The sequence below is a fragment of the Ovis aries genome, chromosome 9 (genome assembly GCF_016772045.2).
Source record: "Ovis aries strain OAR_USU_Benz2616 breed Rambouillet chromosome 9, ARS-UI_Ramb_v3.0, whole genome shotgun sequence".
Classification (NCBI taxonomy): Eukaryota; Metazoa; Chordata; class Mammalia; order Artiodactyla; family Bovidae; genus Ovis; species Ovis aries.
This window is the reverse complement of record NC_056062.1, coordinates 33,645,379-33,670,603: the sequence shown is the minus strand read 5'-3', so window position 1 is coordinate 33,670,603 and position 25,225 is coordinate 33,645,379. Positions and strand designations below refer to the sequence as shown.

Sequence of the window (25,225 nt, the reverse complement as noted above, 5' to 3'; positions counted from 1 at the left end):
TCCTTCTCCAATGCATGAAAGTGAAAAGTAAAAGTGAAGTTGCTCAGTCGTGTCCGACCCTCAGCGACCCCATACACTACAGCCTTCCAGGCTCCTCGGTCCATGGGATTTTCCAGGCAAGAGTACTGGAGTGGGGTGCCTTATCTCTACATAAATTAAAAGTGTTGTTTGGAGGGGAGTTAATTATTTTAATATGGGAAATGTAGCCAACATTTTGTAGTTACTGTAAATGAAAAATACTGTGTCCATATTTTACTATGTAATAGTCTGTTCTCTGTTTACCACTTTCAACACACAAAGAATACTGGACATCGTGTCAATGCTGGCTTTGCATTTAAGAAAGACATTTACATCAAGAAGTTTTTCTAAGTTCTTAACATTGTGAAGCACTAAACAGCATGTTGAAGCTGTTTGACTTGTTTATGCATTAAACATGTATTTGTCTGTCCAGTCCTAAGAAATTGTTCAGAGTAGGGCCAGTGTAAAGGTGTAAGCATTTATGATTTTCTCTCTTGTCTTCTGGGTGATTTGAACTTTATGTGTACATAGATACTAAACATTACAACAAGTCTACCCTGATAATTCCAAGATCCTATGTAGTTATTAGACCTGTAAGCAAGTAGTCTGGCATTTAATATTTATAGTTGATAAATATTTATTGAAATTCTACGGTTGTGTAAGGTACATGTTTCCAAAAGCAAGACCTTAGGTGCAACAGGGCATCATCCAAATTTAATCTGAAGACTGATGATTAAATACGGGATATTACAAGTTATCAAAAGCACTACTGATTTATTTGACTTAGACCTGTCAAATAATAAACATATTGAGCTTGGCAGAAATGCCAAAATAGAAATGCATCCTAGGTCTCTCAAGGGCTATAAAGTCAGTGTTTAATGCCAGAATATATATCTTTGGCAAGAAATCCTCAGAAACATTTGGACTATTTTGCATTTTTTCCTGTACCTTATTTTAAAAATATATTACTAATATGCTCTTTGTCATTGTAAAGTTGATGTCACTATGCTGTGATAACATGGGAAAAATAAGGGACGTTGAACAGAAACACTTACTGGAGGTGCCAGAAACTTGTAGAGGCAGGAGCCCCTCAGGGCCAGAAAGGTGGGTGAGTACACACGGTCCTGAAGCGGGTCTTGCTCCCGTGTTTCACACCAGCCCATGTAGACAATCTGCAAGGAAGTGGAATACAACTATCTGTCAACAGAGCCTCATTTCTGGGGGCTTATGTGTATAAAGCACCACAAGATGCTTTCATTCTCTTATGAAAGTGTCAGATTAACTGCTGCAAAAGTACATTAATCACATTTACCTTCAATAAATGAGTGTGAACCAGTCATCAGATTTTATAATGTGTCTCCATCAATGTTTATAAACAATAACCTCCAAGGAACCAATGATTAGGTTGATAACTGATTTCTCAAGAGAAAGAATGAAAGCCAGAATATCATGGAACATAAACATCAGGGTATAAAATGAGGACAACAATCAGCCTAGAATTCCATACATGGCAAAATTATCTTTTATTCATGATTTAATAAGGCTAACCTAAATTTGGGATGACTTTATGTATCTATTTTTACATTGATGGGTTAAGTCTGAAAATTATAGCACCTGTGTGTGCACTGCTTTATTTATATATTCAGAGAACTATCTTAACCTATAGTGTATCACGAGTCTAACTTTGTCTAACTCTATGGGGACAAAAAAAATACCTTTCTATTTACAAGTAAGTAGTCCTTAATCTGAGAAATAGTGCAGGGAGATGAATGTAGTTAATTTTTGCTTTTCCATAGCTCAGAATCACATATAAAATCATTCGGAAGTAGACTGTACATATCTATTGTGCTGTTTGTTGCCTTAACAGCCATTAGGTTGAGATTCTTTTGCTTTAGAAAGTGTGTATGTTTTATTTTATAGTGACAATATATTACATTTAGCTTTGCATATTTGCAGGCTCTGCGCTGGTGGATTCAACCAAGTGCGGACTGTAAACACAGGGCAACACTTCACAGTTGTGTGAATTCACAAATGCAGAACCCACAGATGTGGAGAGCGGACTGTGAGACTTGAGACTCCGCAGACTTTGGTTCTGGAGACAGTCCTCTGAAGGAACCAAGGGATGGCAATAAGATCTGGATAATAAAAATAGCCGTTAGACAGGAAGGGGCAAAAGTGATAAACAGACTTGCACTGGACCCTGTTTGCAATATAAAGACAACTTTGTGGGTATTAGAAACTATTAACACTAGACCCAGTAGACATAGTCTACTCTACTTTGCTATCATATTGTAGAAAAAGAGTGGATTTTTATTTCTTTTAAATCAAGTTTAATCATCAAACAAACAAATGCAATGCTGAGCAGACTATTTAAAACATATGCTAAGATCTTTTATGACAAATATGTGAAACATACTAGATAATGAAATAGAAAAGCACAGAAATGGTATTTTAAAACTTTGGGGAATTTTTACCTGCTTTAAAATGTGATTTAAACCCTTTCTTTGTTTTCATTTCTTTGTTAATTTAATCATTACTATATAAATTTGCACACTGATCCTTAATCTTGTTCCCTTTTGCTGTTTTTAACTTTTATTTGAAGGGGTTCATTCTCCAGTCTTTGAATGAAATTAAGAAAACAATCTCATTCATAATAGCTACAGAGAATATAAAATACTTAGGAATTAACCAAAGAGGTAGAATATTTGTACACTGAAAACTGCAAAATTTTAATGAAGGGAATTATGGATACAGATAAATAGTGAGATATCTGCATCCATGGATTGGAATAATTAATATTTTAAGAGATCTGTAACATCCAAAGTGGCCACCATTGCAGTGAATCCCAACCAAAATCCCTGTGGTTTCTTGAGGAAATCATCCTAAAGTCCACAGGAAATCATCCTTAAGTCCTCAGAAGACCCTGAATAGCCATATCAATGTTGAAAAAGAAGAACAAAGCTAGAGGTACTGCATGTTCTTATTTCAAATGTATTGCAAAATAACAGTCATCAAAAGAATAAGATACCAGAAGAAAAACAAATGTAAACCAATGGGATGGGATAGAACATCTAGAAATAAACCCATGCATACATGGTCTCTGAATCTTTGAGAGAAATGGGGAATGGCTAATCTCTTCAATAAATGGTATTAGGAGAACTTAATATCAACCTGCAAAAGAATGAAATGGGACCTTTATGTCACACTGTATACAAAAATCAATTCAAAATCAATTAGACTTAAATATAAGACCTGAAACCATTGCAGTTTTAAAACTTGCGCATTTCTGTGTAAAATCTCCCAGAGTGGCTGTAGCTAAGAAGACAGGAAATGTCACATTTTGGTGAAGGGAGGGGACTAGAAACGTAGAAGCCCATATACCGCTGGCGAGGCTTGGATCCTTCATGTCTAATATAGACGCACCTCAGTGTGGACACCTGTGCCCCGTTGCACACATGCAAGTGTGTTCTTTATGGCATTATTCTCAGTCCCAACCACGTGCATGTGGCTTAAAACACTGATAAACCGTGTGCCCTCCAATGCATGTTGTAGACAAACACCGTAGCAAACTGTGATACCATAAAGGAAGAGGATACAGCAAGGAAAATTGTAGTCACACAGAACAATGTAAGTGAATGTCAAGGAACACAATGTGAACTGAAAGAAAGCAGGTACACAACTATATTTACACACATTATATACATATATGACCTTGATTCAGATAAACTACAGGAGTAGTTTGCAATGCATTCCTGGTTGGGGTACGAAGACCTATAGCAAAGCTAGACAATCATTACCCAGTTGTCAGGACAGTACTTTAGACGGATGCAAACCCAGTATGAGTGGGAAGGACACACTGGGGAGACAGAATCTAAGTTGAGCACAACCCACTTTTCTTGACTTAGACTGTGATTACACAGGGCTTTAACTTTTGAATAATGAAGCTGTGCATCTATGTCTTATGAAATTTCTGTACATGTACTATATTTTATGAAACCTCATTTTAAAAATAGCACATAATGTGTACTATTAATAAAAGTCTTATAACAAATCCATCTTAAAAATAATAGATTTTGTGAGTTTTACAAGCAGAAAGTCTTCCAACAAATATAGTTAAATTGCCCTATTATTCTGGGGCTGCTACAACGAGGTAAAACTTTATTTATTATGAATTATATTACCCTAATCAGATTTGCAGGTCACCACCCTTATGGCACAAAATGAAGAGGAATTCAAAAGCCTCTTGATGAAAGTGAAAGTGGAGAGTGAAAAAGTTGGTTTAAAGCTCAACATTCAGAAAACGAAGACCATGGCATCTGGTCCCATCACTTCATGGGAAATAGATGGGGAAACAGTGGAAACAGTGTCAGACTTTATTTTGGGGGGCTCCAAAATCACTGCAGATGGTGACTGCAGCCATGAAATTAAAAGACGCTTACTCCTTGGAAGGAAAGTTATGACCAACCTAGATAGCATATTCAAAAGCAGAGACATTACTTTGCCAACAAAGGTCCATCTAGTCAAGGCTATGGTTTTCCAGTGGTCATGTATGGATGTGAGAGTTGGATTGTGAAGAAGGCTGAGCGCTTAAGAATTGATACTTTTGAACTGTGGTGTTGGAGAAGACTCTTGAGAGTCCCTTGGACTGCAAGGAGATCCAACCAGTCCATTCTGAAGGAGATCGGCCCTGGGATTTCTTTGGAAGGAATGATGCTAAAGCTGAAACTCCAGTACTTTGGCCACCTCATACAAAGAGTTGACTCATTGGAAAAGACTCTGATGCTGGGAGGGATTGGAGGCAGGATGAGAAGGGGACGACTGAGGATGAGATGGCTGGATGGCATCATGGACTCGATGGACATGAGTCTGAGTGAACTCTGGGAGTTGGTGATGGACAGGGAGGCCTGGCGTGCTGTGATTCATGGGGTTGCAAAGAGTCGGACACGACTGAGTGACTGAACTGAACTGAATCATTATATTATTGCTCAATTAAGTCAGAGTATTTCATTCTAATTCAATTTGATAAAACTTACAGTTTCCCTATGTTTATGATTTCTCTGCATTGACGAGAGAAAAGATAATAAAGTGGTGTACACAATCAAGAGACGGAAATAACTGAGCTTCCTAAGACCATGTGATTTGAAGTTTACTGTCTCTTTCCACCTCTATAATTTACTAGAAGCTGAAATATTAAGAATGATGTACTGATATTTTTCAAGAATTATCATTAAATACAATTTTTTAAAATTTGAACTGATTATAGCTCTGAGGAATGAGCAGAAGATGTAACTAATAAAAATGGGATTATCGGATCTGAAAGGGATATTTCTTCATACTTGTTCTCCAGGCCGAAGATTGACCTTATTACTTTCTGTGCCAAGGGAAAGGGCTGTTCTCAGTTTGGCAGAAAGGTCAGAAAGCAGTTTCCGCTTCTCATCATTAACCTGATTCGTGGGAATAATTACATGGTTGAGGAGACATAATGCATTTTCAGTAAATTCATCCTACACTTGTCACACCAAACAATAACTCTAAAGAAAAACTGTGTCACTTAGCCTTATTTTAAAAAGAAATAGATGAGCAATACAAGTATAAGGATATTTCAAATGGAATACTTTAGAAATAAGCAGAATTAAAGGGAAATAGTTTTTTTATATAAACAAAATGACAAATGAACTGCCAACCATATATCATACAATTTTCAGATAAATATTTTGGAGACTTGCCTATTTTTCAGCTTTATTGAGGTATAAATTGACACAGAAAAATGTAAAATATTACAGTGATTTGCTATGCACATCTACTGTGAAACGATTCTTTCTATCTAGTTGATAAACACATCTATCATCTCACATATTCATTTATATATAAATATATGTCATATGTTCCATTCAGTTCAGTCACTCAGTCACATCCGACTCTTTGCGACCCCCTGGACTGCAGCCAGGCTTCCATGTACATTACCAACTCCCGGAGCTTGCTCAAACTTACATCCATTGAGTTAGTGATCCGACCATCTCATCCTCCGTCATCCCCTTCTCCTCCTGCCTTCAATCTTTCCCAGCATCAGGGTCTTTTCCAATAAGTCAGTTCTTCGCATCAGGTGGCCAAAGTATTGGAGCTTCAGCATCAATACTTCCAATGTATATTCAGGACTGATTTCCTTTAGGACTGACTGGTGTGATCTCCTTGCAGTCCAAGGGACTCTCAAGGGTCTTCTCCAACACCACAGTTCAAAAGCATCAATTCTTTGGTGTGCAGCTTTCTTCATAGTGCAACTCTCATATCCAAACATGACTACTGGAAAAACCATAGCTTTGACCAGATAGACCTTTGTTGGTAAAGCAATGTCTTCGCTTATTAATATGCTATCTAGGTTTGTCATAGCTTTTCTTCCAAGGAGCAAGCGTCTTTTAATTTCATGGCTGCAGTCACCATCTGCAGTGATTTTGGAGCCCAAGAAAATAAAGTCTCTCACTGTTTCCATTGTTTCCCCATCTATTTGCCATAAAGTGATGGGACCAGATGCCATGATATTTGTTTTTTGAATATTGAGTTTTAAGCCAGCTTATTCACTCTCCTCTTTCACCTTCATCATGAAGCTCTTTAGTTCCTCTTCGATTTCTGCCATAAGGGTGGTGTCATCTGCGTATCTGAGGTTATTGATATTTCTCCCTACAATTTTGATTCCAGCTTGTGCTTCATCCAACTCAGCATTTCACATGATGTACTCTGCATATGTTAAATAAGCAGGGCGACAATATACAGCCTTGACATTCTCCTTTCCCAATTTTGAACCATCTGTTGTTCCATGTCCAGTTCTAACTGTTTCTTCTTGACCTGCATACAGAATTCTCAGGAGGTAGCTAAGGTGTTCTGGTATTCCCATCTCTTTCAGAATTTACCATAGTTTGTTGTGATCCACACCATCAAACCCTTTGTCATAGTCAATAAAGCAGAAGTAGATGTTCTTCTGGAATTCTCTTGCTTTTTCTATGATCCAACGGTTGTTGCCAATATGATCTCTGGTTCCTCTGCCTTTTGTAAATCCAGCTTGAACATCTGGAAGTTCTTGGTTCACATTCTGTTGAAGACTCCATTGGAGAATTTTTGCATTACTTTGCTAGTGTATGAGATGAGTGCAATTGTGCAGTAGTTTGAACATTCTTTGACATTGAGTTTCTTTTGGATTAGAATGAAAACTGACCTTTTCCACTCCTGTGGCTACTGCCGAGTTTTCCAAATTTGCTGGCATACTGAATGCAGCACTTTAACAACATTATCTTTTAGAATTTAAAATAGCTCAACTGGAATTCTATTACCTCCACTAGCCTTGTAGTGATGCTTCATAAGGCCCACTTCACTTCAGACTCCAGGATGTCTGGCTCTAGGTGAGTGATCACACCATCGTGGTTATCTGGGTCATTAAGATATTTTTGTATAGTCCTTCTGTGTATTCTTGCCACCTTTTCCTAATATCTTCTGCTTCTGTTAGGTCCATACCATTTTCGTCCTTTATTATGTCCATCTTTGCATAAAATGTTCCCTTGGTATCTCTAATTTTCTTGAAAAGATCTCTAGTCTTTCCCATTCTATTGTTTTCCTCTATTTCTTTGCACTGATCACTGAGGAAGGCTTTCTTATCTCTCCTTGCTATTCTTTGGAACTCTGCATTCAGATGGGTATATCTTTCCTTTTCTCCTTTGCCTTTAGCTTCTCTTCTTTTCTCAGCTATATGTAAGGCTTCCACAGACAACCATTGTGCCTTTTTTGTGTTGCTTTTTCTTGGGGATGGGTGTAATTTATACTATAAATTCACATAATTTTGGTGAGGGTATTTAAGTTCTCATCTCTTAGAAAATTGTAAATACTCAGTGTTATCGACCAGTCACCATATGCACATAGGGTCCTCAACATTGTTCCTCTTATACGTGCAAGTCCGCACCCTTATACTGGTCTTTCCCTGTTTCCTCCAGCCCCAGCTGCTGGCACTCATGGTTCTACCCTCTGTTTTTCTGAGTTTGATTTAGTTTTTTTATTTCATGTATAAGTGATACAGTGCATTATTTATCTTTCTCTTTTAGCATAGTGACTTCAGGCTTCATCCATGTTGACACAAATGCCAGGATTTCCTTCATTTTCATGGCTAAATAATATTTCACATGTATATGTGTGTGTGTATGTGCATGTGTGTGTACACATGTATATAGTATATAAACTCTCTATTATCCATTAACCTGTCAACAGCTTGTTTCCATATCTTGGCTATTATAAGTAACACTACAGTTACATGGGAGGGCAGATGTCTCTTCAAGATCCTATTTTTGTTTCCTTTGAGAATATACCCAGATATGGCATTGCCAGAAGAAAACAGCAACCCACTCCAGTATTCTTGCCTGGAGAATCCCGTGAACAGAGGATCCTCATGGGCTACAGTTCATGGGGTAGCAAAGAGCTGGACACGACTGAGTCACTGAGCATGACGGCATTGCTGGATCATATGGCAGCTCTATTTTTAATTTTTTTGAGGATCCTCCATACTGTTTCTTATAGCAGTGGCTGCACCAGTTTACATTCTCACCAACAGTGCACTAGGGCTCCTTTCTCACATCCACATCGATACTTATCTCTTACCTTTTTATATCAGCCATTGTGGTTTTGATTTCATAAACTTGCCTATTTTAAACTACATGTGAAAACACGTCCATTACGTGAAGCCTGTGCTGCATAGCAATATTTTATTCTTTAATTTTTGATCATTTTATTTTACATTACTTTTTTCCAGTTTTAAATAAACTTTATTTTGCAGAGCTGTTTTTGGTTTACAGCATCATTGAGTGGAAGGTATGGAGATTTCCCAAAGATGTCTCACTCTGCTACCTCAGTTCAGTTCAGTTCAGTTGCTCAGTTGTGTCCGACTCTTTGCGACCCCATGAATCACAGCACGCCAGGCCTCCCTGTCCATCACCAACTCCCAGAGTTCACTCAGACTCATGTCCATCGAGTCAGTGATGCCATCCAGCCATCTCATCCTCTGTCGTCCCCTTCTCATCCTGCCCCCAATCCCTCCCAACATCAGAGTCTTTTCCAACGAGTCAACTCTTCGCATGAGGTGGCCAAAGTACTGGAGTTTCAGCTTTAGCATCATTCCTTCAAAGAAATCCCAGGGCTGATCTCCTTCAGAATGGACTGGTTTTATCACCTTGCAGTCCAAGGGACTCTCAAGAGTCTTCTCCAACACCACACTTCAAAAGCATCAATTCTCTGGCACTCAGCCTTCTTCACAGTCCAACTCTCACATCCATACATGACCACAGGAAAAATCATAGCCTTGACTAGATGGACCTTTGTTGGCAAAGTAATGTCTCTGCTTTTGAATATGCTATCTAGGTTGGTCATAACTTTTCTTCCAAGGAGTAAGTGTCTTTTAATTTCATGGCTGTGCCTGTGTAATCCCCACTATCAACACCCCCCCACAGACAGTACATTTGTTACAATTGCTGGTTTTATATAGATACACTTTATTGTCTAAAGTCCTCCATTTACTTTAGGGTCTCTCTTGGTGTTGTATGTTCTATAGGTTTTAACAAATGCGTAGAGACATTTATCCACCAATCTAGTATCATACAGAATAATTCCGTTGCCCTAAGAATCTACTGTGCTAAGCCTATTCATCCCTCCCTACTCAACCCCTAGAAACCAATGCCCTTTTCAGTCTTGCCAGCATTCTGCCCTTTCCAAAATGGCATACAGTTAGACTCAAACAGCACATAGCTCATTCAGACTGACCTCCTTCATTTGCTATCACACGTTTAGTTAACACGTGGGTCTTTCATGGCTGGACAGCTCACTGCATTTTATCACCAAACAGCATCCCACTGTCTGGATGTACCACAGGGTATTCATCCTTTCATCTATGGAAGACCGCTGGGCTGCTTCTGAGTTTGGGCCATTATGATGAAATAAAAGTGCTGTACACAGCAAACGCATGGCTTTCTGTATGGACACAGGCTTTCAACTAAGGTAAATACCATGAAGGGGTGATTGCCAAGATGGACAGTTAAAGTATACTTAATTTTATAAGATACAACCAAAGTGCTTTCCACAGTGGCTGTGTGCACCATCTGCGTTCCCACCAGAGTGGATGAGAGCTCCCGCCTCTCCGCACCCTCGCCAGCGCTTGGTGCTGTCAGCTCTCTGGATATTGGCCATTGTAAAAGGAGTGCAGTGGTGTCAATGCCTCATCATTGTAGTTTGCATTTTCCTGATGACATAGGACTTGGGCCTTCTTTTCCTATGTTTACTTGCCATCTGTACTTCTTCCTTGGTGAGGTATCTACTAGGGTCATTGGCCTCCTTTTAAATTGAGCTGTTTTCTTATTCTTGAATTTCAAATGTTCTTTGCATATTTTGGGTAACAGTCCTTTTTCAGATAAACGTTCTGCAAATATTTCTCCCGATCTGTGGCTTGTCTTCTCATCCTATTGATACTGCCTTTTGCAGAGCAAAGGTTTTACTTTTAATAAAGTTCACTTTAGCAGTGATTTCTTTCATAGATCATGTCTTGGTGTTGTTTCTGAAATGTCATCACCATGTGAGGGCTAGTCATGAAAGGTGAGACCCAGAGTGCCTATCACCCAATAAGCAGCTTTGCTAACAGACACCCATGGAAAAACAAGACTTCATCAGAACGGCTGGTAGGAAAGGTCAAAACTCTTAAGGCTTCATTGCAACCTAAAAGATAAGATTTGTTAGTAGTTATATGTTTCAGGTTATAAATATTTAGGCCTGGGAGTTTAATTGGTCCTTTAGTTGAATATAAGTATTTATTTAATTATGTATCACAACAGCAGAGGTGTAGTGGAATTTTTGCTGTCGATAAATACGTATAACTCTGCAAATAAAACATCATAAGCATGATTGTAGGGGATTCTGCTATGGTCAATGAAACGTTTCAGTAGCCAAAGCTACTGTGCATTTGAAATTAATATGGAAGCAATAAAATCAAATCACATTTCTTACAATCTATTTTAATTTCACAGCTATGCTGACATTACAATTTTTTCTACTACATAATTTCAAAGAAAAAAAGAATAAGTTCCACATATAAGAGAAGTTTATGAAGGGAATCAAATTACTAAAAATTTAGAGAGCTCAGAGTGAGGCTTGGCTTAATTTCCTGTTCTGTTAAAAGCCAATGAGTATAGGACCATTGTGGAAATAAATAAGCCACTGAAATATAGAAATAGTTTATTTTCTGAAAACCATTTCTGTCACTAACAGATATTTCATAAAAGAACAATTAGTTTCTCTTCTAAAGAACTTTAAAGTCCTATTTCCATTTCAGTTCAGTTCAGTTCAGTTCAGTCACTCAGTCATGTTCGACTCTTTGCAACCCCGTGTACCTGAGTACGCCAGGCCTCCCTGTCCATCACCAACTCCTGGAGTCCACCCAAACCCGTGTCCATTGTTTTGGTGATGCCATCCAACCATCTCATCCTCTGTCATCCCCTTCTCCTGCCCTCAATCTTTCTCAGCATCAAGTGAGTCAGCTCTCCGTTATCAGGTGGCCAAAGTATTAGAGTTTCAGCTTCAACATCAGTTCTTCCAATGAACACCCAAGACTGATTTCCTTTAGGATGGACTGATTGGATCTCCTTGAAGTCCAAGGGACTCTGAAGAGTCTTCTCCAATACCACAGTTCAAAAGCATCAATTCTTTGGCACTCAGCTTTCTTTATAGTTCAACTCTCACATCCATACATGACTACTGGAAAAACCATAGCCTTGGCTAGATGGATATTTGTTGGCAAAGTAATGTCTCTACTTTTTAATATGCTGTCTAGGTTGGTCATAACTTTCCTTCCAAGGAGCAAGTGCCTTTTAATTTCATGGCTGCAGTCACCATTTGCAGTGATTTTGGAGCCCAGAAAAATAAAGTTAGCCACTGTTTCCACTGTTTCCCCATCTATTTGCCGTGAAGTGATGAGACCGGATGCCATGATCTTAGTTTTCTGAATATTGAGCTTTAAGCCAACTTTTCCACTTTCCTCTTCCACTTTCATCAAGAGGCTCTTTAGTTCTTCTTCCCTTTCTGCCATAAGGGTGGTGTCATCTGCATATCTGAGGTTATTGCTATTTCTCCCAAATTTTGATTCCAGCTTATGCTTCCTCCAGCCCAGCGTTTCTCATGATGTACTCTGCATAAAAGTGTGGGGCCACCCAATACGGATGGGTCATGGTGTAGAGGTCTGACACAATGTGGTCCACTGGAGAAGGGAATAGCTAACCACTTTAGTATTCTTGCCTTGAGAACCCCATGAAGAGTATGAAAAGGCAAAATGATAGGATACTGAAAGAGGAACTCCGCAGATCGGTAAGTGCCCTATATGCTACTGGAGATCAGTGGAGAAATAACTCCAGAAAGAATGAAGGGATGGAGCCAAAGCAAAAACAATACCCAGCTGTGGATGTGACTGGTGATAGAAGCAAGGTCCGATGCTATAAAGAGCAATATTGCATAGGAACATGGAATGTTAGGTCCATGAATCAAGGCAAAATGGAAGTGGTCAAACAGGAGACAGCAAGAGTGAATGTCGACATCCTAGGAATCAGCGAACTAAAATGGACTAGAATGGGTGAATTTAACTCAGATGACCATTATATCTACTACTGTGGGCAGGAATCCCTTAGGAGAAATTGAGTAGCCATGATGGTCAACAAAAGAGTCTGAAATGCAGTGCTTGGATGCAATCTCAAAAACGACAGAATGATCTCTGTTCAGTTCCAAGGCAAACCATTCACTATCACCCTAATCAAAGCCTATGCCCCAACCAGTAACACTGAAGAAGCTAAAGTTAAATGGTTCTATGAAGACTTACAAGACCTTTTAGAATTAACACCCAAAAAAAGATGTCCTTTTCATTATAGGGGACTGGAATGCAAAAGTGGGAAGTAAAGAAACACCTGGAGTAACAGGCAAATTTGGCCTTGGAATACGGAATAAAGCAGGGGAAAGGCTAATAGAGTTTTGCCAAGAGAACACACTCGTCATAGCAAACACCCTCTTCCAACAACACAAGAGAAGACTCTACACGTGGACATCACCAGATGGTCAGCACCGAAATCAGATTGATTCTATCCTTTGCAGCCAAAGATGGAGAAGCTCTATATACAGTCAGCAAAAACAAGACCAGGAGCTGACTGTGGCTCAGATCATGAACTCCTTATTGCCAAATTCAGACTTAAATTGAAGAAAGTGAGAGAAACCACTAGACCATTCGGGTATGGCCTAAATTAAATCCCTTATGATTATACAGTGGAAGAGACAAATACATTTAAGGGACTAGATCTGATAGAGTATTTCCATTTAGTGCATTTCTAGTTTCTACTTTTGCATAAATAATACATTCTCCTTAATACCAGGCTGTAGTTAAGTTCTTGGGCTTCCCAGGTGGTGCAGTGGTAAAGAATTCACCCGAGAAGGCAAAAGATGCAGGAGACACAGTTTTCAATCCCAGTGTTGGGAAGACCCCCTGGAAAAGGAAATGTCAACCCACTCCAGTATTCTTGCCTAGAGAATCCCATGGTCAGAGGAGTCTGATGGGCTACAGTCCATGGGGTTGAAATGAGTCAGACACGGAGCATGAGTTAAGTTCTTACACAATTTAAATAATGTTATAAAAACTCCAAAAACTGAATCAATAGAAAGAAGCAATAGCAACAAGCATTTTTTAGCCTTTTGAGCACAATAATCTTTTTTCTCTAACTTCATTTAATCAAATCGACCATGAATCTAAATCTGGACAGAGGTGATCTACACACAAATTCAGTGTTGATGACTTCATAGACATCCGGTATCATTTGATTGGTGCAGGAAAACTGCTACTGTATAGCATGGTGGTGGTTTAGTTGCTCAGTTGTGTCTGACTCTTTGTGATCCCATGGAGTGTAGCCTGCCAGGGGTCTCTGTCCATGGGAGTAGGTTGCCATTTCTTTCTCCAGGGGAATCTTCCCAACCCGGGGATAGAACCTGCAGATTCTATACTGACTGAGCCACCAGGAAAGCCCACTGCATAGCATGCTCCAGACTAAACTCCAACTTAGCTATCAAATTTTCAATGATGTAAAACTATCTAAAGTGGAAAACTTGAGAGGGTTTCCCTCTGTTGGAAGAAAGTCCACTGAGGTATACCGCAGTTACTTCCTCTTCTGGAGTGGAGGTCGGAGATCATGCAATCTCAAGAAGATTCTCAAGAGAAAGAAATATCACATGGCATCCCTTTTATGGTACAAATGAACTTATAAAACAGAAACCTACTCACAGACCTACAGAATGAACTTCTAGTTGCTGGGGAAAGGGGTAATTAGGGAGTTTGGGATGGTCACATACATTCTGCTGTGTTTAAAATGGATAACCAGCAAGGACCTACTGTGTAGCACAGGGAACTCTGCTCAGTGTTATGTGGCAGCCTGGATTGGGAGGGGAGTTTGAGGGAGAATGGATGCATGTATATATACGACTGAATCCCTTCACCATTCACCTGAAACTCTCACAACATTGCTAATCAACGACACCCCAACATAAAATAAAAAAGGAGAGAAAAAAAGGGAAAAAAGGAAGAGCTCAATATGTCAAGAAAACAGTTTTGCTTCCTCCTATGTCAGTACATGAAGGGCTTTTCTCTTAAGACAGCAGAGGACAGATGCCTTCCCGCCCCACCTGCTCACATTAGAGTACACAGTGTTCTATAAAAAGGTTTTAGGAACTTTACTCCTTGCTCTTTCACTCAAAAATCATAGCAGAAGGCAGATGAGAAAAACCCATATTGTTACATGTTATCTTTGGATCTGTATTAATTCATAAATAATTACATGTTTGGTACTTTATAATGGCACTTCATTTTCAGATACCAAAATCTGCATTGTTTCCTGTTGCAGGAATAGAAAAATTACCACAATTGTGGTGACTTGACACAGCACAAATGTATTATGTCATGGGCCTGCTGGTTGGAGCAAAAGTCAAGACGCCAGCAGCCTGCCTTCTGAAAGAAACCACTTCTCGGCCTTGTCCAGCCTATAGAACTGCTGTGTTCCCTCTCTCATGACCCCTTTTTCCACCCTCAGAGCCAGCACCTCTGCCTGCATCCAGGGTCACACAGTTCCTGTGATTTCACTCTCTTCCACTCACCTGAGCCTGGAAAGGTTCTCTGCCTTAAAGATTTGATTGGATAAACCAAGACAATACAGGGCAATGTCCCCATGGCAAAATTATCAACCAAAATCACACCTGAAAATTCCCTTTTTCATGAAATCCATTCATAGGTTTCAGGGTTAGGACATGACACATGTTTGGTGGCCATGGTATTTGTGAAAGCAATTGAAGAATCAGCATGTTGACAAAATGTGCTTGAGAGACTTACCCTTGATACATTCAGTTCAGTTCAGTTCAGCTGCTCAGTCACGTCCAACTCTTTGTGATCCAATGGACTGCAGCACGCCAGGCTTCCCTGTCCATCACCAACTCCCAGAGCCTGCTCAAACTCATGTCCATAGAGCCAGTGATGCCATCCAACCATCTCATCCTCAGTCATCCCCTTCTTGTCCTGTCTTCAATCTTTCCCAGCATTAGAGTCTTTTCCAATGAGTCAATTATTCACATCAGGTAACCCAGCTAATGGAGTTTCAGCTTCAGTATCAGTCTGTCCAGTGAATATTCAGGGCTGATTTCTTTTAGGATGGACTAGTTTGACATCCTTGCAGTCCAAGGGACTGTCAATAGTCTTCTCCAATACCACAGTTCGAAAGTATCAGTTCTTTGGTGCTCAGCTTTCTTTATGGTCCAACTCTCACATCCATACATGACTACTGGAAAAACCATAGCTTTGACTACATGGACCTCTGTCAGCAAAGTAAAGTCTGTGCTTTTTAACATGCTGTCTTAAGTCTGTCATAGTTTTTCTTTCAAGGAGCAAGCATCTTTTAATTTCATGGTAGCAGTCACCATTTGCAGTGAATTTGGAGCCCAAGAAAATAAAGTTTCTCACTGTTTCCATTGTTTCTCCATCTATTTGCCATGAAGTGATGTGATCAGATGCCATGATCTTCATTTTTTGAATCTTGAGTTTTTAAGCCAGCTTATTCACTCTCCTCTTTCACTTTCATCAATAGGCTCTATAGTTCCTCTTTGATTTCTGCCATAAGGGTGGTGTCATCTGCATGTCTGAGGTTATTGATATTTCTCCCAAATTTTGCTTCCAGCTTGTGCTTCATCCAGCCTGGCATTTTGCATGATTTACTCTGCATATAAGTTAAATAAGCAGGTTAACAATATACAGCCTTGACATTCTCCTTCCCCAGTTTTGAACCAGCTCGTGGTTCCATGTCTGGTTCTAACTATTGCTTCTTGAGTTGCATACAGATTTCTCAGGAGGCAGTAAGGCATTCTGGTATTCCCATCTCTAAGAATTTTCCACAGTTTGTTGTGATCCACAAAGTCAAAAGATTTAGCGTAGTCAATAAAGCAGAAGTAGTTTTTGTTTTGAACTCTCTTGCTTTTGTGATGATCCAGCAGATGTTGCCAATTTGATCTCTGGTTCCTCTGCCTTTTCTAAATGCAGCTTGAACATTTGGAAGCTCTTGGTTCACGTACTGTTGAAGCCTGATTTGGAGAATCTTGAGCATTACTTTGCTAGCTTGTGAGATAAGTGCAATTGTGTGGTTTGAACGTTATTTGGCATTACCTTTTGTTGGGATTGAAATGAAAACTGACCTTTTCCAGTCCTGTGGGCACTGCTGAGTTTTCCAGCTGGCATATTGAGTGCAGCACTTTCACAGCATCCTCTTTTAGAATTTGAAATAGCTCAGCTGGAAATCCTATGCTGCGCAACATGTGGGATCTTAGTTCCCCAGCCAGGCTTGAACCCATTCCCCCTGCATTAGAAGTGTGGAGTCTTAACCACTGGACTGCCAGGGTAGTCCCCTTGATACAATAGTGTGGGTTAAAGAAAATATTTCAAAGAGAATTACAGTATGATATTTTAAATTTACTCCTGCATCTTAAAATACAGAAACTAGACAATAAATTAATATCTAGATAGTTAATTTGAATAAATTCTTTGAGAAACTAAATACATCCAGCGTTATTATGACTTATCCCTGATGCACATGTCCACCACCATGGGCCGCTTAGTGATGTGGGCTTTCACAAGTGTCATCAGGTCATAACTGTACACCTTCTTGGCATGTTTTAAGTCTGGCTTACAGTCATTTGGGACCATCTTGGAGCATTGCTTATTAACATTCAAACCACAATCTAAAGATTTTAAAAAGGAAAAGTTCATTATTACTTTCAGAATTTTGAGTGTTCTGGAGTGTTTATTTTGGCAAGACACTTCAACCTGAATTAGGTTTAAAGACTAGCTTTCAGCCAGCAGAGTGAGGGGAACATTCTTCTCATTCTCTCTTTTGGAAAATTTTGATTTTAAGTTAGAAGACTAGAATTCTAGCTCATATTCCATTATTTACTCACTGTATGATCTCAAGAGAATACCAACGAGACCAAAGTTAATGTGTTCAATTAAATGTCTGCAAATGTAATATTATGCTAATTAAAAATTTATCCATTTCTTTAAGTAAAAAAAAAAAAAAACATTAGAAAATAATCCAAATCAATCCTGAGATGTTTGTGACCAATCTTGCCTTTGTCAAAAAGATAAGGCATCCAATTTTGGGTCTTGTTTGGAGTAAAGATAAAATAGAAGCCTGTCATTGACTAAGTTCAGTTCAGTTCAGTCGCTCAGTTGTGTCCGACTCTTTGCAACCCCATGAATCACAGCACGCCAGGCCTCCCTGTCCATCACCAACTCCTGGAGTTCACTCAGACTCATGTCCATCGAGTCAGTGAAGCCATCCAGCCATCTCATCTTCTGTTGTCCCTTCTCCTCCTGCCCCCAATCCCTCCCAGCATCAGGGTCTTTTCCAATGAGTCAGCTCTTCACATGAGGTGGCCAAAGTATTGGAGTTTCAGCTTCAGCATCAGTTCTTCCAATGAACACCCAGGACTGATCTCCTTTAGGATGGATTGACTAAAGACTGAACTAAATGTTGTTGTGAGAAAAGATTTAGGAAATCTGTATTGTGAGCCTGTTCTCACAATTCAGCTACTTCCTGACCTTGGAAAAGTCATTTAACCAATACTGCATGTTAAGCTCCTGAAAAGGAAAGATGGATTATTTATTCCAGGTCATCAAAGCCTAAAAAGGTTTAGCTTCTAGAGATAACAGGAAGAGAACGCACTGAACAGAATTAACCTTTCGAGGTTTTTCTCTGTGTAAAATGAGAAAACTAAACTCAATAATCTATAAACTAACTCTAAATTAAAGGCTTTATAACTGTAGTGAATACGACAGTATCATGTGTGCATGCGTGCTAAGTCACCTAAACTGTGTCTGATTCTTTGGGACCCCATGGACTGTAGCCTGCCAGGCTCCTCTGTCCATGGGATTCTCCAGGCAAGAATAGTGAAGTGAGTTTGCCATGCCCTCCTCCAGGGGATCTTTCCAACCCAGGAGCTGAACCCAAGGCTCAAGTCTCCTGTGTCTCCGGCAGGTGGGTTCTTCACCACTAGCATCACCTGGGAAGCCCTGATTGTATCATAAGAAACTTACTCATCACAATGCTAAGATTTAGAGGTAATTTTAGTTATGATCTTGAAGTACAGTGAGGTATCAGCATGTTTCTTATCAGGTAAGTGCAACCGTGTACTGGAACCACCAGTGCGCTGGGAGCAGGGGCAGTGGGACCACTCACAGGCTAGGCTCCTATTCTCCCTGCTGGATGCATTTTGATACCCAGACCCTGGCAGGTGGTGGAGCTGCAGGACTCTGCCCTGGATGACCATGAGGAAAAGGTTTGCCTGCCTGTTCAGAGTGCCTATCCTGGACTGTTAGTGAGAAGTTAATCTTATATCATGTTTAATACATTATACTGTCGGTATTCTCTGTTATGGCAGCTTAGCCTAATATAATGATTAGAGAAATGAACATTGTAATAATTACTTGTTTTAAGCATTGATATAAGCATTATTATCATTCTTTAAAGCTGTTTTAAAATATCATCTAATTATATGACCTATCTCAGGACTATTGTTTTCCAGTAGTCATGTATGGATGTAAAGAGTTGGACCATAAATAAGGCTGAGTGTTGTAAATAAGAATGGATGCTTTCAAACTGTGCTGTTGGAGAAGACTCTTTAGAGTCCCTTGGACTACAAGAAGATCAAGCCAGTCAGTCCTAGCAGAAATCAGCCCTGGAAAACTCATTGGAAGGACTGATGTTGAAGGTGAAGCTCCAGTCCTCTGGCCACCTGATGCGTAGAGCCAGTTCATTGGAAAAGACACTGATGCTGTGAAAGATTGAAGGCAGGAGGAGAAAGGGGAGACAGAGGATTAGATGGTCAGTAGGCATCCCCTACTCAATGGACATGAATTTGAGCAAATTCTGGGAGATGGTGAAGAACAAGGAAACCTGGCATGCTGTAATCCATGGCATTGCAAAGAGTAGGACATGACAGCAACTGAACAAAAACAACCATCTCAGGAACCATGAATGGTTATCTCCTCAAAACTCAGTGTCTCACTTATACAAACAGAAGATGATGAGTTTACACTGGTCCTTCCTTTCTAAGTCATCATAAATCCCTGTCGGTGGCCTACTCCTGCCAGACACCTTGCAGGATGTGGGAAGGGAAGTCACTTCCTAGAGCTCGTACTAACTGAGCCTCCAGATTACCCCTGGGTCCTGAGCTACGTGATCAAGCACAAGTCTTAAGAGAATTTCTTAGAACCATTTAACATTTCTGAAGAACTAAAGAAAATGGAAAGTTTTTAAAAAAGTGAATGCTACCATGATGACTGATGGCCCACAGTTCTGTATCATCCGCTTCTGCTAAGGGTGTGTAGGAACTTAAGAATAGTGTAGATGCCACCCCCTTTATTATATAAGGTTGTATGGCGGTGCATATGAGCTACTGCATATGTAACTAAAGCCTCTAATCAGAGCTGAATCAGGTAAGCCATTTAAAGGAGACTGGAAAGAGCAGGATGACGCCCCTGGCCTTGAAGACACCAATGTGTGGGAGAGAACCCTGTTCTCAAATTCATGTCCACTGAGTCAGTGATGCCATCAAACCATCTCATCCTCTAGATGAGAGGAATGATGGGGAGCCCCTAGAAGCCAAGGGTCTCAGCCCCACAGTTTGAACGGGACCCTTGAAGAGAACTCCAAGCCTCCCCTGAGAAGATAACAAAGGTCAGAACCATGACTGTAGTCTTGTGAGACCCTGGGAGGAGGACCTGAGCTTGGACTCTTGACCAGCACAAACTGGGAGATAATAAGTGTGTGCTGGATAATGTGGCTGCACGCACAGTCACATGTTGTACAGTGGAAAACTAACACAGGATTATTTACTGGAGTCGAGTTCTGCTTTAATAAACAGCCAAGAGGTGGGAGCAGCTTGAGATGCAGTTGGTGGAGACTGGAAAAGTATGGGGCAGTGGGGAGGAGAGTGAGAGAGTGAGTCTGGATCACAGTACAGAAGACTTAGTCTCACTGTTGGTAGAAACCTGAACAGGGGACAGTTGCCTGCCAGGGAGAGATCAGAAGAGAGTCAGGAGCATGTTATTGGAAACCAGAAGACAGAGACCCTTGCTGGTCATGGCAGGAAGCTTGACGTCACTGTTTCCTGCAGGAATGTGGAAAGCAGAAATGGTCAGTAGTCATGTCTACCTGGTTACACCCCTATGCTGAAGGTGCTGCCTGGTTTCTTCATTATTGGATCATAAAATGTGAGAGGAGGGGAGGAAGGGAGGAACTTAGTGACAAAATATCAGATTCAAACCAACAGGATTTGGTGATTCTTTTGGGTGTGTATGGGTGTGTGCATATAAGTTTTCTTTTTTTTTTTTTAATTGGAGGTGAATTGCTTTACAAACAAACTTGTGTTGGGCTTGATAGCTCTGAATATTCTCAGCTTCTCCAGATGCCAAAATATGCTGAAAATTGGGTGGCTCTTGAAATTCTAGCATGGAGGCAATCCCAGGTGTGTGACTACAAAAGCTTTTCCTCAAATCTTAGAAGGATCAAAACTTCTTGCAGAGGGTCTTCTGAAGGGATTAACAACTTGATTCAACAAGTGGTGCTGGGAAAACTGGTCAACCACTTGTAAAAGAATGAAACTAGATCACTTTCTAACACCGCACACAAAATAAACTCAAAATGGATTAAAGATCTAAATGTAAGACCAGAAACTATAAAACCCCTAGAGGAGAACATAGGCAAAACACTCTCAGACATAAATCACAGCAGGATCCTCTATGATCCACCTCCCAGAATGCTGGAAATAAAAGCAAAAATAAACAAATGGGATCTAATTAAAATTAAAAGCTTCTGCACAACAAAGGAAAATATAAGCAAGGTGAAAAGACAGCCTTCTGAATGGGAGAAAATAATAGCAAATGAAGCAACTGACAAACAACTCATCTCAAAAATATACAAGCAACTTCTGCAGCTCAACTCCAGAAAAATAAACGACCCTATCAAAAAATGGGCCAAAGAACTAAATAGACATTTCTCCAAAGAAGACATACGGATGGCTAACAAACACATGAAAAGATGCTCAACATCACTCATTATTAGAGAAATGCAAATCAAAACCACAATGAGGTACCACTTCACACCAGTCAGAATGGCTGAGATCCAAAAATCTGCAAGCAATAAATGCTGGAGAGGGTGTGGAGAAAAGGGAACCCTCCTACACTGTTGGTGGGAATGCAAACTAGTACAGCCACTATGGAGAACAGTGTGGAGATTCCTTAAAAATTGCAAATAGAACTCCTTATGACCCAGCAATCCCACTGCTGGGCATACACACCGAGGAAACCAGAATTGAAAGAGACACATGTACCCCAATGTTCATCGCAGCACTGTTTATAATAGCCAGGACATGGAAACAACGTAGATGTCCATCAGCAGATGAATGGATAAGAAAGCTGTGGTACATATACACAATGGAATATTACTCAGCGGTTAAAAAGAATTCATTTGAATCAGTTCTGATGAGATGGATGAAACTGGAGCCGATTATACAGAGTGAAGTAAGCCAGAAAGAAAAACACCAATACAGTATACTAACACATATATATGGAATTTAGGAAGATGGCAATGACGACTCTGTATGCAAGACAGGGAAAGAGACACAGATGTGTATAACGGACTTTTGGACTCAGAGGGAGAGGGAGAGGTGGGATGATTTGGGAGAATGACATTCTAACATGTATACAATCATGTGAATTGAATCGCCAGTCTATGTCTGACGCAGGATGCAGCATGCTTGGGGCTGGTGCATGGGGATGACCCAGAAAGATGTTATGGGGAGGGAGGTGGGAGGGGGTTCATGTTTGGGAATACATGTAAGAATTAAAGTTTTTAAAATTTAAAAAATAAAAACTAAAAAAACAAAAAAAAAAAACAAAAAAAAAAAACAAAGATATCCTCAGCTAAACTGGACGGTCTCTGGGAATCTGAAGGTGTTTGTTGTCTCCAGGCCTCTCACCAGGAGGCTGGGAGAGAGAAATCAGCTCAGAAAGATCTGTGAACTTAGCTTTGTCCCACACAGTGAAGGAATGCATTTGAAATCCGTGAGAGTCCTAGAAACTGGTAAGAAAGCTGAGCAGCAACTGGGACAGAGTGAACACAGAATCAAAGGAGGCTCTGAGAATCCCTAAATGCTACTGGCAGGGAAAGTCCATGAAACTGCTCAGGGACAGACACTACTACCTTTCATGATGAAGGAAAGACTGACCTTTGTTCAGAGGTCAAGAGCCCAGGGCTGGAGTGGAGAGCTAAGGAGCCTGGCAGTGCACTCCATGCTAGAAGCAAGGTGCAGTGGTTTTCCTTTGTGTCATTCTTCCTTATGAAACATTGTGTGCTCCACTCTCATCTCCCAAGTGAACCTCAAGTGAACCACGCATAGTTTTAGCTATTCACCTGGTTTCTCCCTATTGTTGTTTAGTTGTTAAGTCATGCCTGACTCTTTCTCAACCCCATGGACTGTAGTCCACCAGGCTCCTCTGTCCATGGGATTCTCCAGGCAAGAATACTGGAGTGGGTTGCCATGCTGTCTTTCAGGGGATCTTTCCAACCCAGGGATGAAACCCACATCTCCTGCATTGGCAGGCAGGATCTTTACCACTGAGTCATCTGGGAAGCTTTCTCCCTGTAATGGCTATAATTTTCCCCTCTGTAATGCTCAGTTCAGGGGCATTTCTATAACCATTGTCTGAAAAAGATCAGAGCTGTCTGCAGTCCCAGGACAAACATTATAGGGGTCACAGCCAGAGGGCTGAGCAAGGCTCCCACCTGAAGGGCAGCTGAAAACACTTGAGGATGCTCTGTTCACAAGGCTGCTATTTAATCTGCTACCCATCCTCTGCTTAGCACCTCCCCTCAAATCACTCCTTATTAACAAGCAATTGACATGTTCACTGCAGGTGTGCATGGACTTCTTTCAAATCTAATTAACCATCCTTCTACTACCAAAAAACAACATTTCTGTCACCAGCTCATCCTTGCTACAAAATGTGATGAACCACGACAGGTCTGAGACTTTGCAAGCTACTGAGATATGAGATGGTTGGGTGGCATCACTGATTCGATGGACATGAGGTTGAGCAAGCTCCAGCAGTTGGTGATGGACAGGGAACCCTGGCATGCTGCAGTTGAGGGGGTCGCAAAGAGTCAGACATGACTGAGCGACTGAACTGGACTGAGTTACCCTCTCCCAGGTTTATGGATGCTGGCAGAAGATGTTATATTCTCGGGTCAGAGACAGAGGACTTCATATTCACAGCACAGCCAACACCATGTGTATCAGCATTTTGTGACTGAAGTATATGCACACAGCAGGCTGTGTCACATGGGGGTCCCTGAGGTTAGGGAACCGAGATCTTTTATAAAGGGCAATAGGCACTTTTACTGACAAACCTAGACAGCTTATTACAAAGCAGAGGCATGACTTTGCCAACAAAAGTCTGTACAGCCGAAGTTATGGTTTTTCCTGTAGTCATGTACTGATGTGAGAGTTGGACCATAAAGAAGGTTGAGAGTCGAAGAATGATGCTTTTGAACTGTGATGCTAGAGACTTTTGAGAGTTCCTTGGACTGCAAGGAGATCACACCAGTCAATCCTAAAGGAAATCAGTCGTGAATCCTCATTGGAAGGAGTGATGCTGAAGCTGAAACTCCAATACTTTGGCCACCACATGCGAAGAGTTGACTCACTGGAAAAGACCCTGATGCTGGAGGGACTGAGGGCAGGAGAAGGAGGGGACAACAGAGGATGAGATGGTCTGATGGCATCACCAACTTGATGGACATAGTTTGAGCAACCTCCAGGAGATAGTGAAGGATAGGGAAGCCTGGCATGCTACAGTTCATGGGGTCACAAAGAGTCAGACACAACTTAGAGAATCAACAAAGGCACGCCTCCCCCTGGGCTCTGCCTGGAGATATTGTCTCTACCTTCCGAGACTTCCAAAGGGAGGGTAAGAAATTCACCCCTTGGTTCTGAAGAGAAACTGTCCTGATTTACTGAGTCTGCTTTCTTTGTAAACACCCTTGGAGAAACAGTCTGAAACAAAATGCGTGCTCATAAGACAATGCGCAGAGATGCAACAGGTCTGAATAGAGACACCTCCCATTGCACAGCTCCTGCCCACTTTCCATTTCGGATACTCTTCAGAGGAAGTATGACAAGGGCAGGTGTGTCTCCTCCACGTGTCACTGGGTCCCACTGATGCGTGACACAATGGTTACTTGTCATTTGAAGGTCATGTCTTCCTCACCTTCATTAGTATGAAACGATTCCTTCCCTGCTACTTGTCCAACCACACACAGTTCCTGTTACCCTGGAAACCATCCTACTTTGATCCCTGTAGATGCAAAGCCCAGCACACGTGCCACAGGCTGCCTGACTCTCTCCTCTCCTCTCAGACGCCCGCCTACCTGCTTCACTCCACCAGGACCTTGTTTCTCATACTTGTCTGTTCAAACCTGACCTCATGCTTTGTGTTTATGTTTTATCCCCTTTCTCACGGACGACTCTTCCCTCCCAGCTCTGGGCTCTCAGTCCTGCAGGCCTCTCTGACTCA

At 40.8% G+C, this 25,225-nt stretch overlaps 1 protein-coding gene across 2 annotated transcripts in view; it reads right to left on the bottom strand.

Moving 5' to 3' along the window:
* SNTG1 (syntrophin gamma 1) overlaps window positions 1-25,225 on the bottom strand; it is a 408,779-nt gene that overhangs the window by 34,206 nt on the left and 349,348 nt on the right. For both annotated transcript variants that reach the window (XM_060393389.1, XM_027973279.3), the window contains exon 14: window positions 1,074-1,190. In XM_060393389.1, coding sequence (XP_060249372.1) covers window positions 1,074-1,190 — 117 coding nt within the window. The remainder of the gene's footprint in view (window positions 1-1,073; window positions 1,191-25,225) is intronic.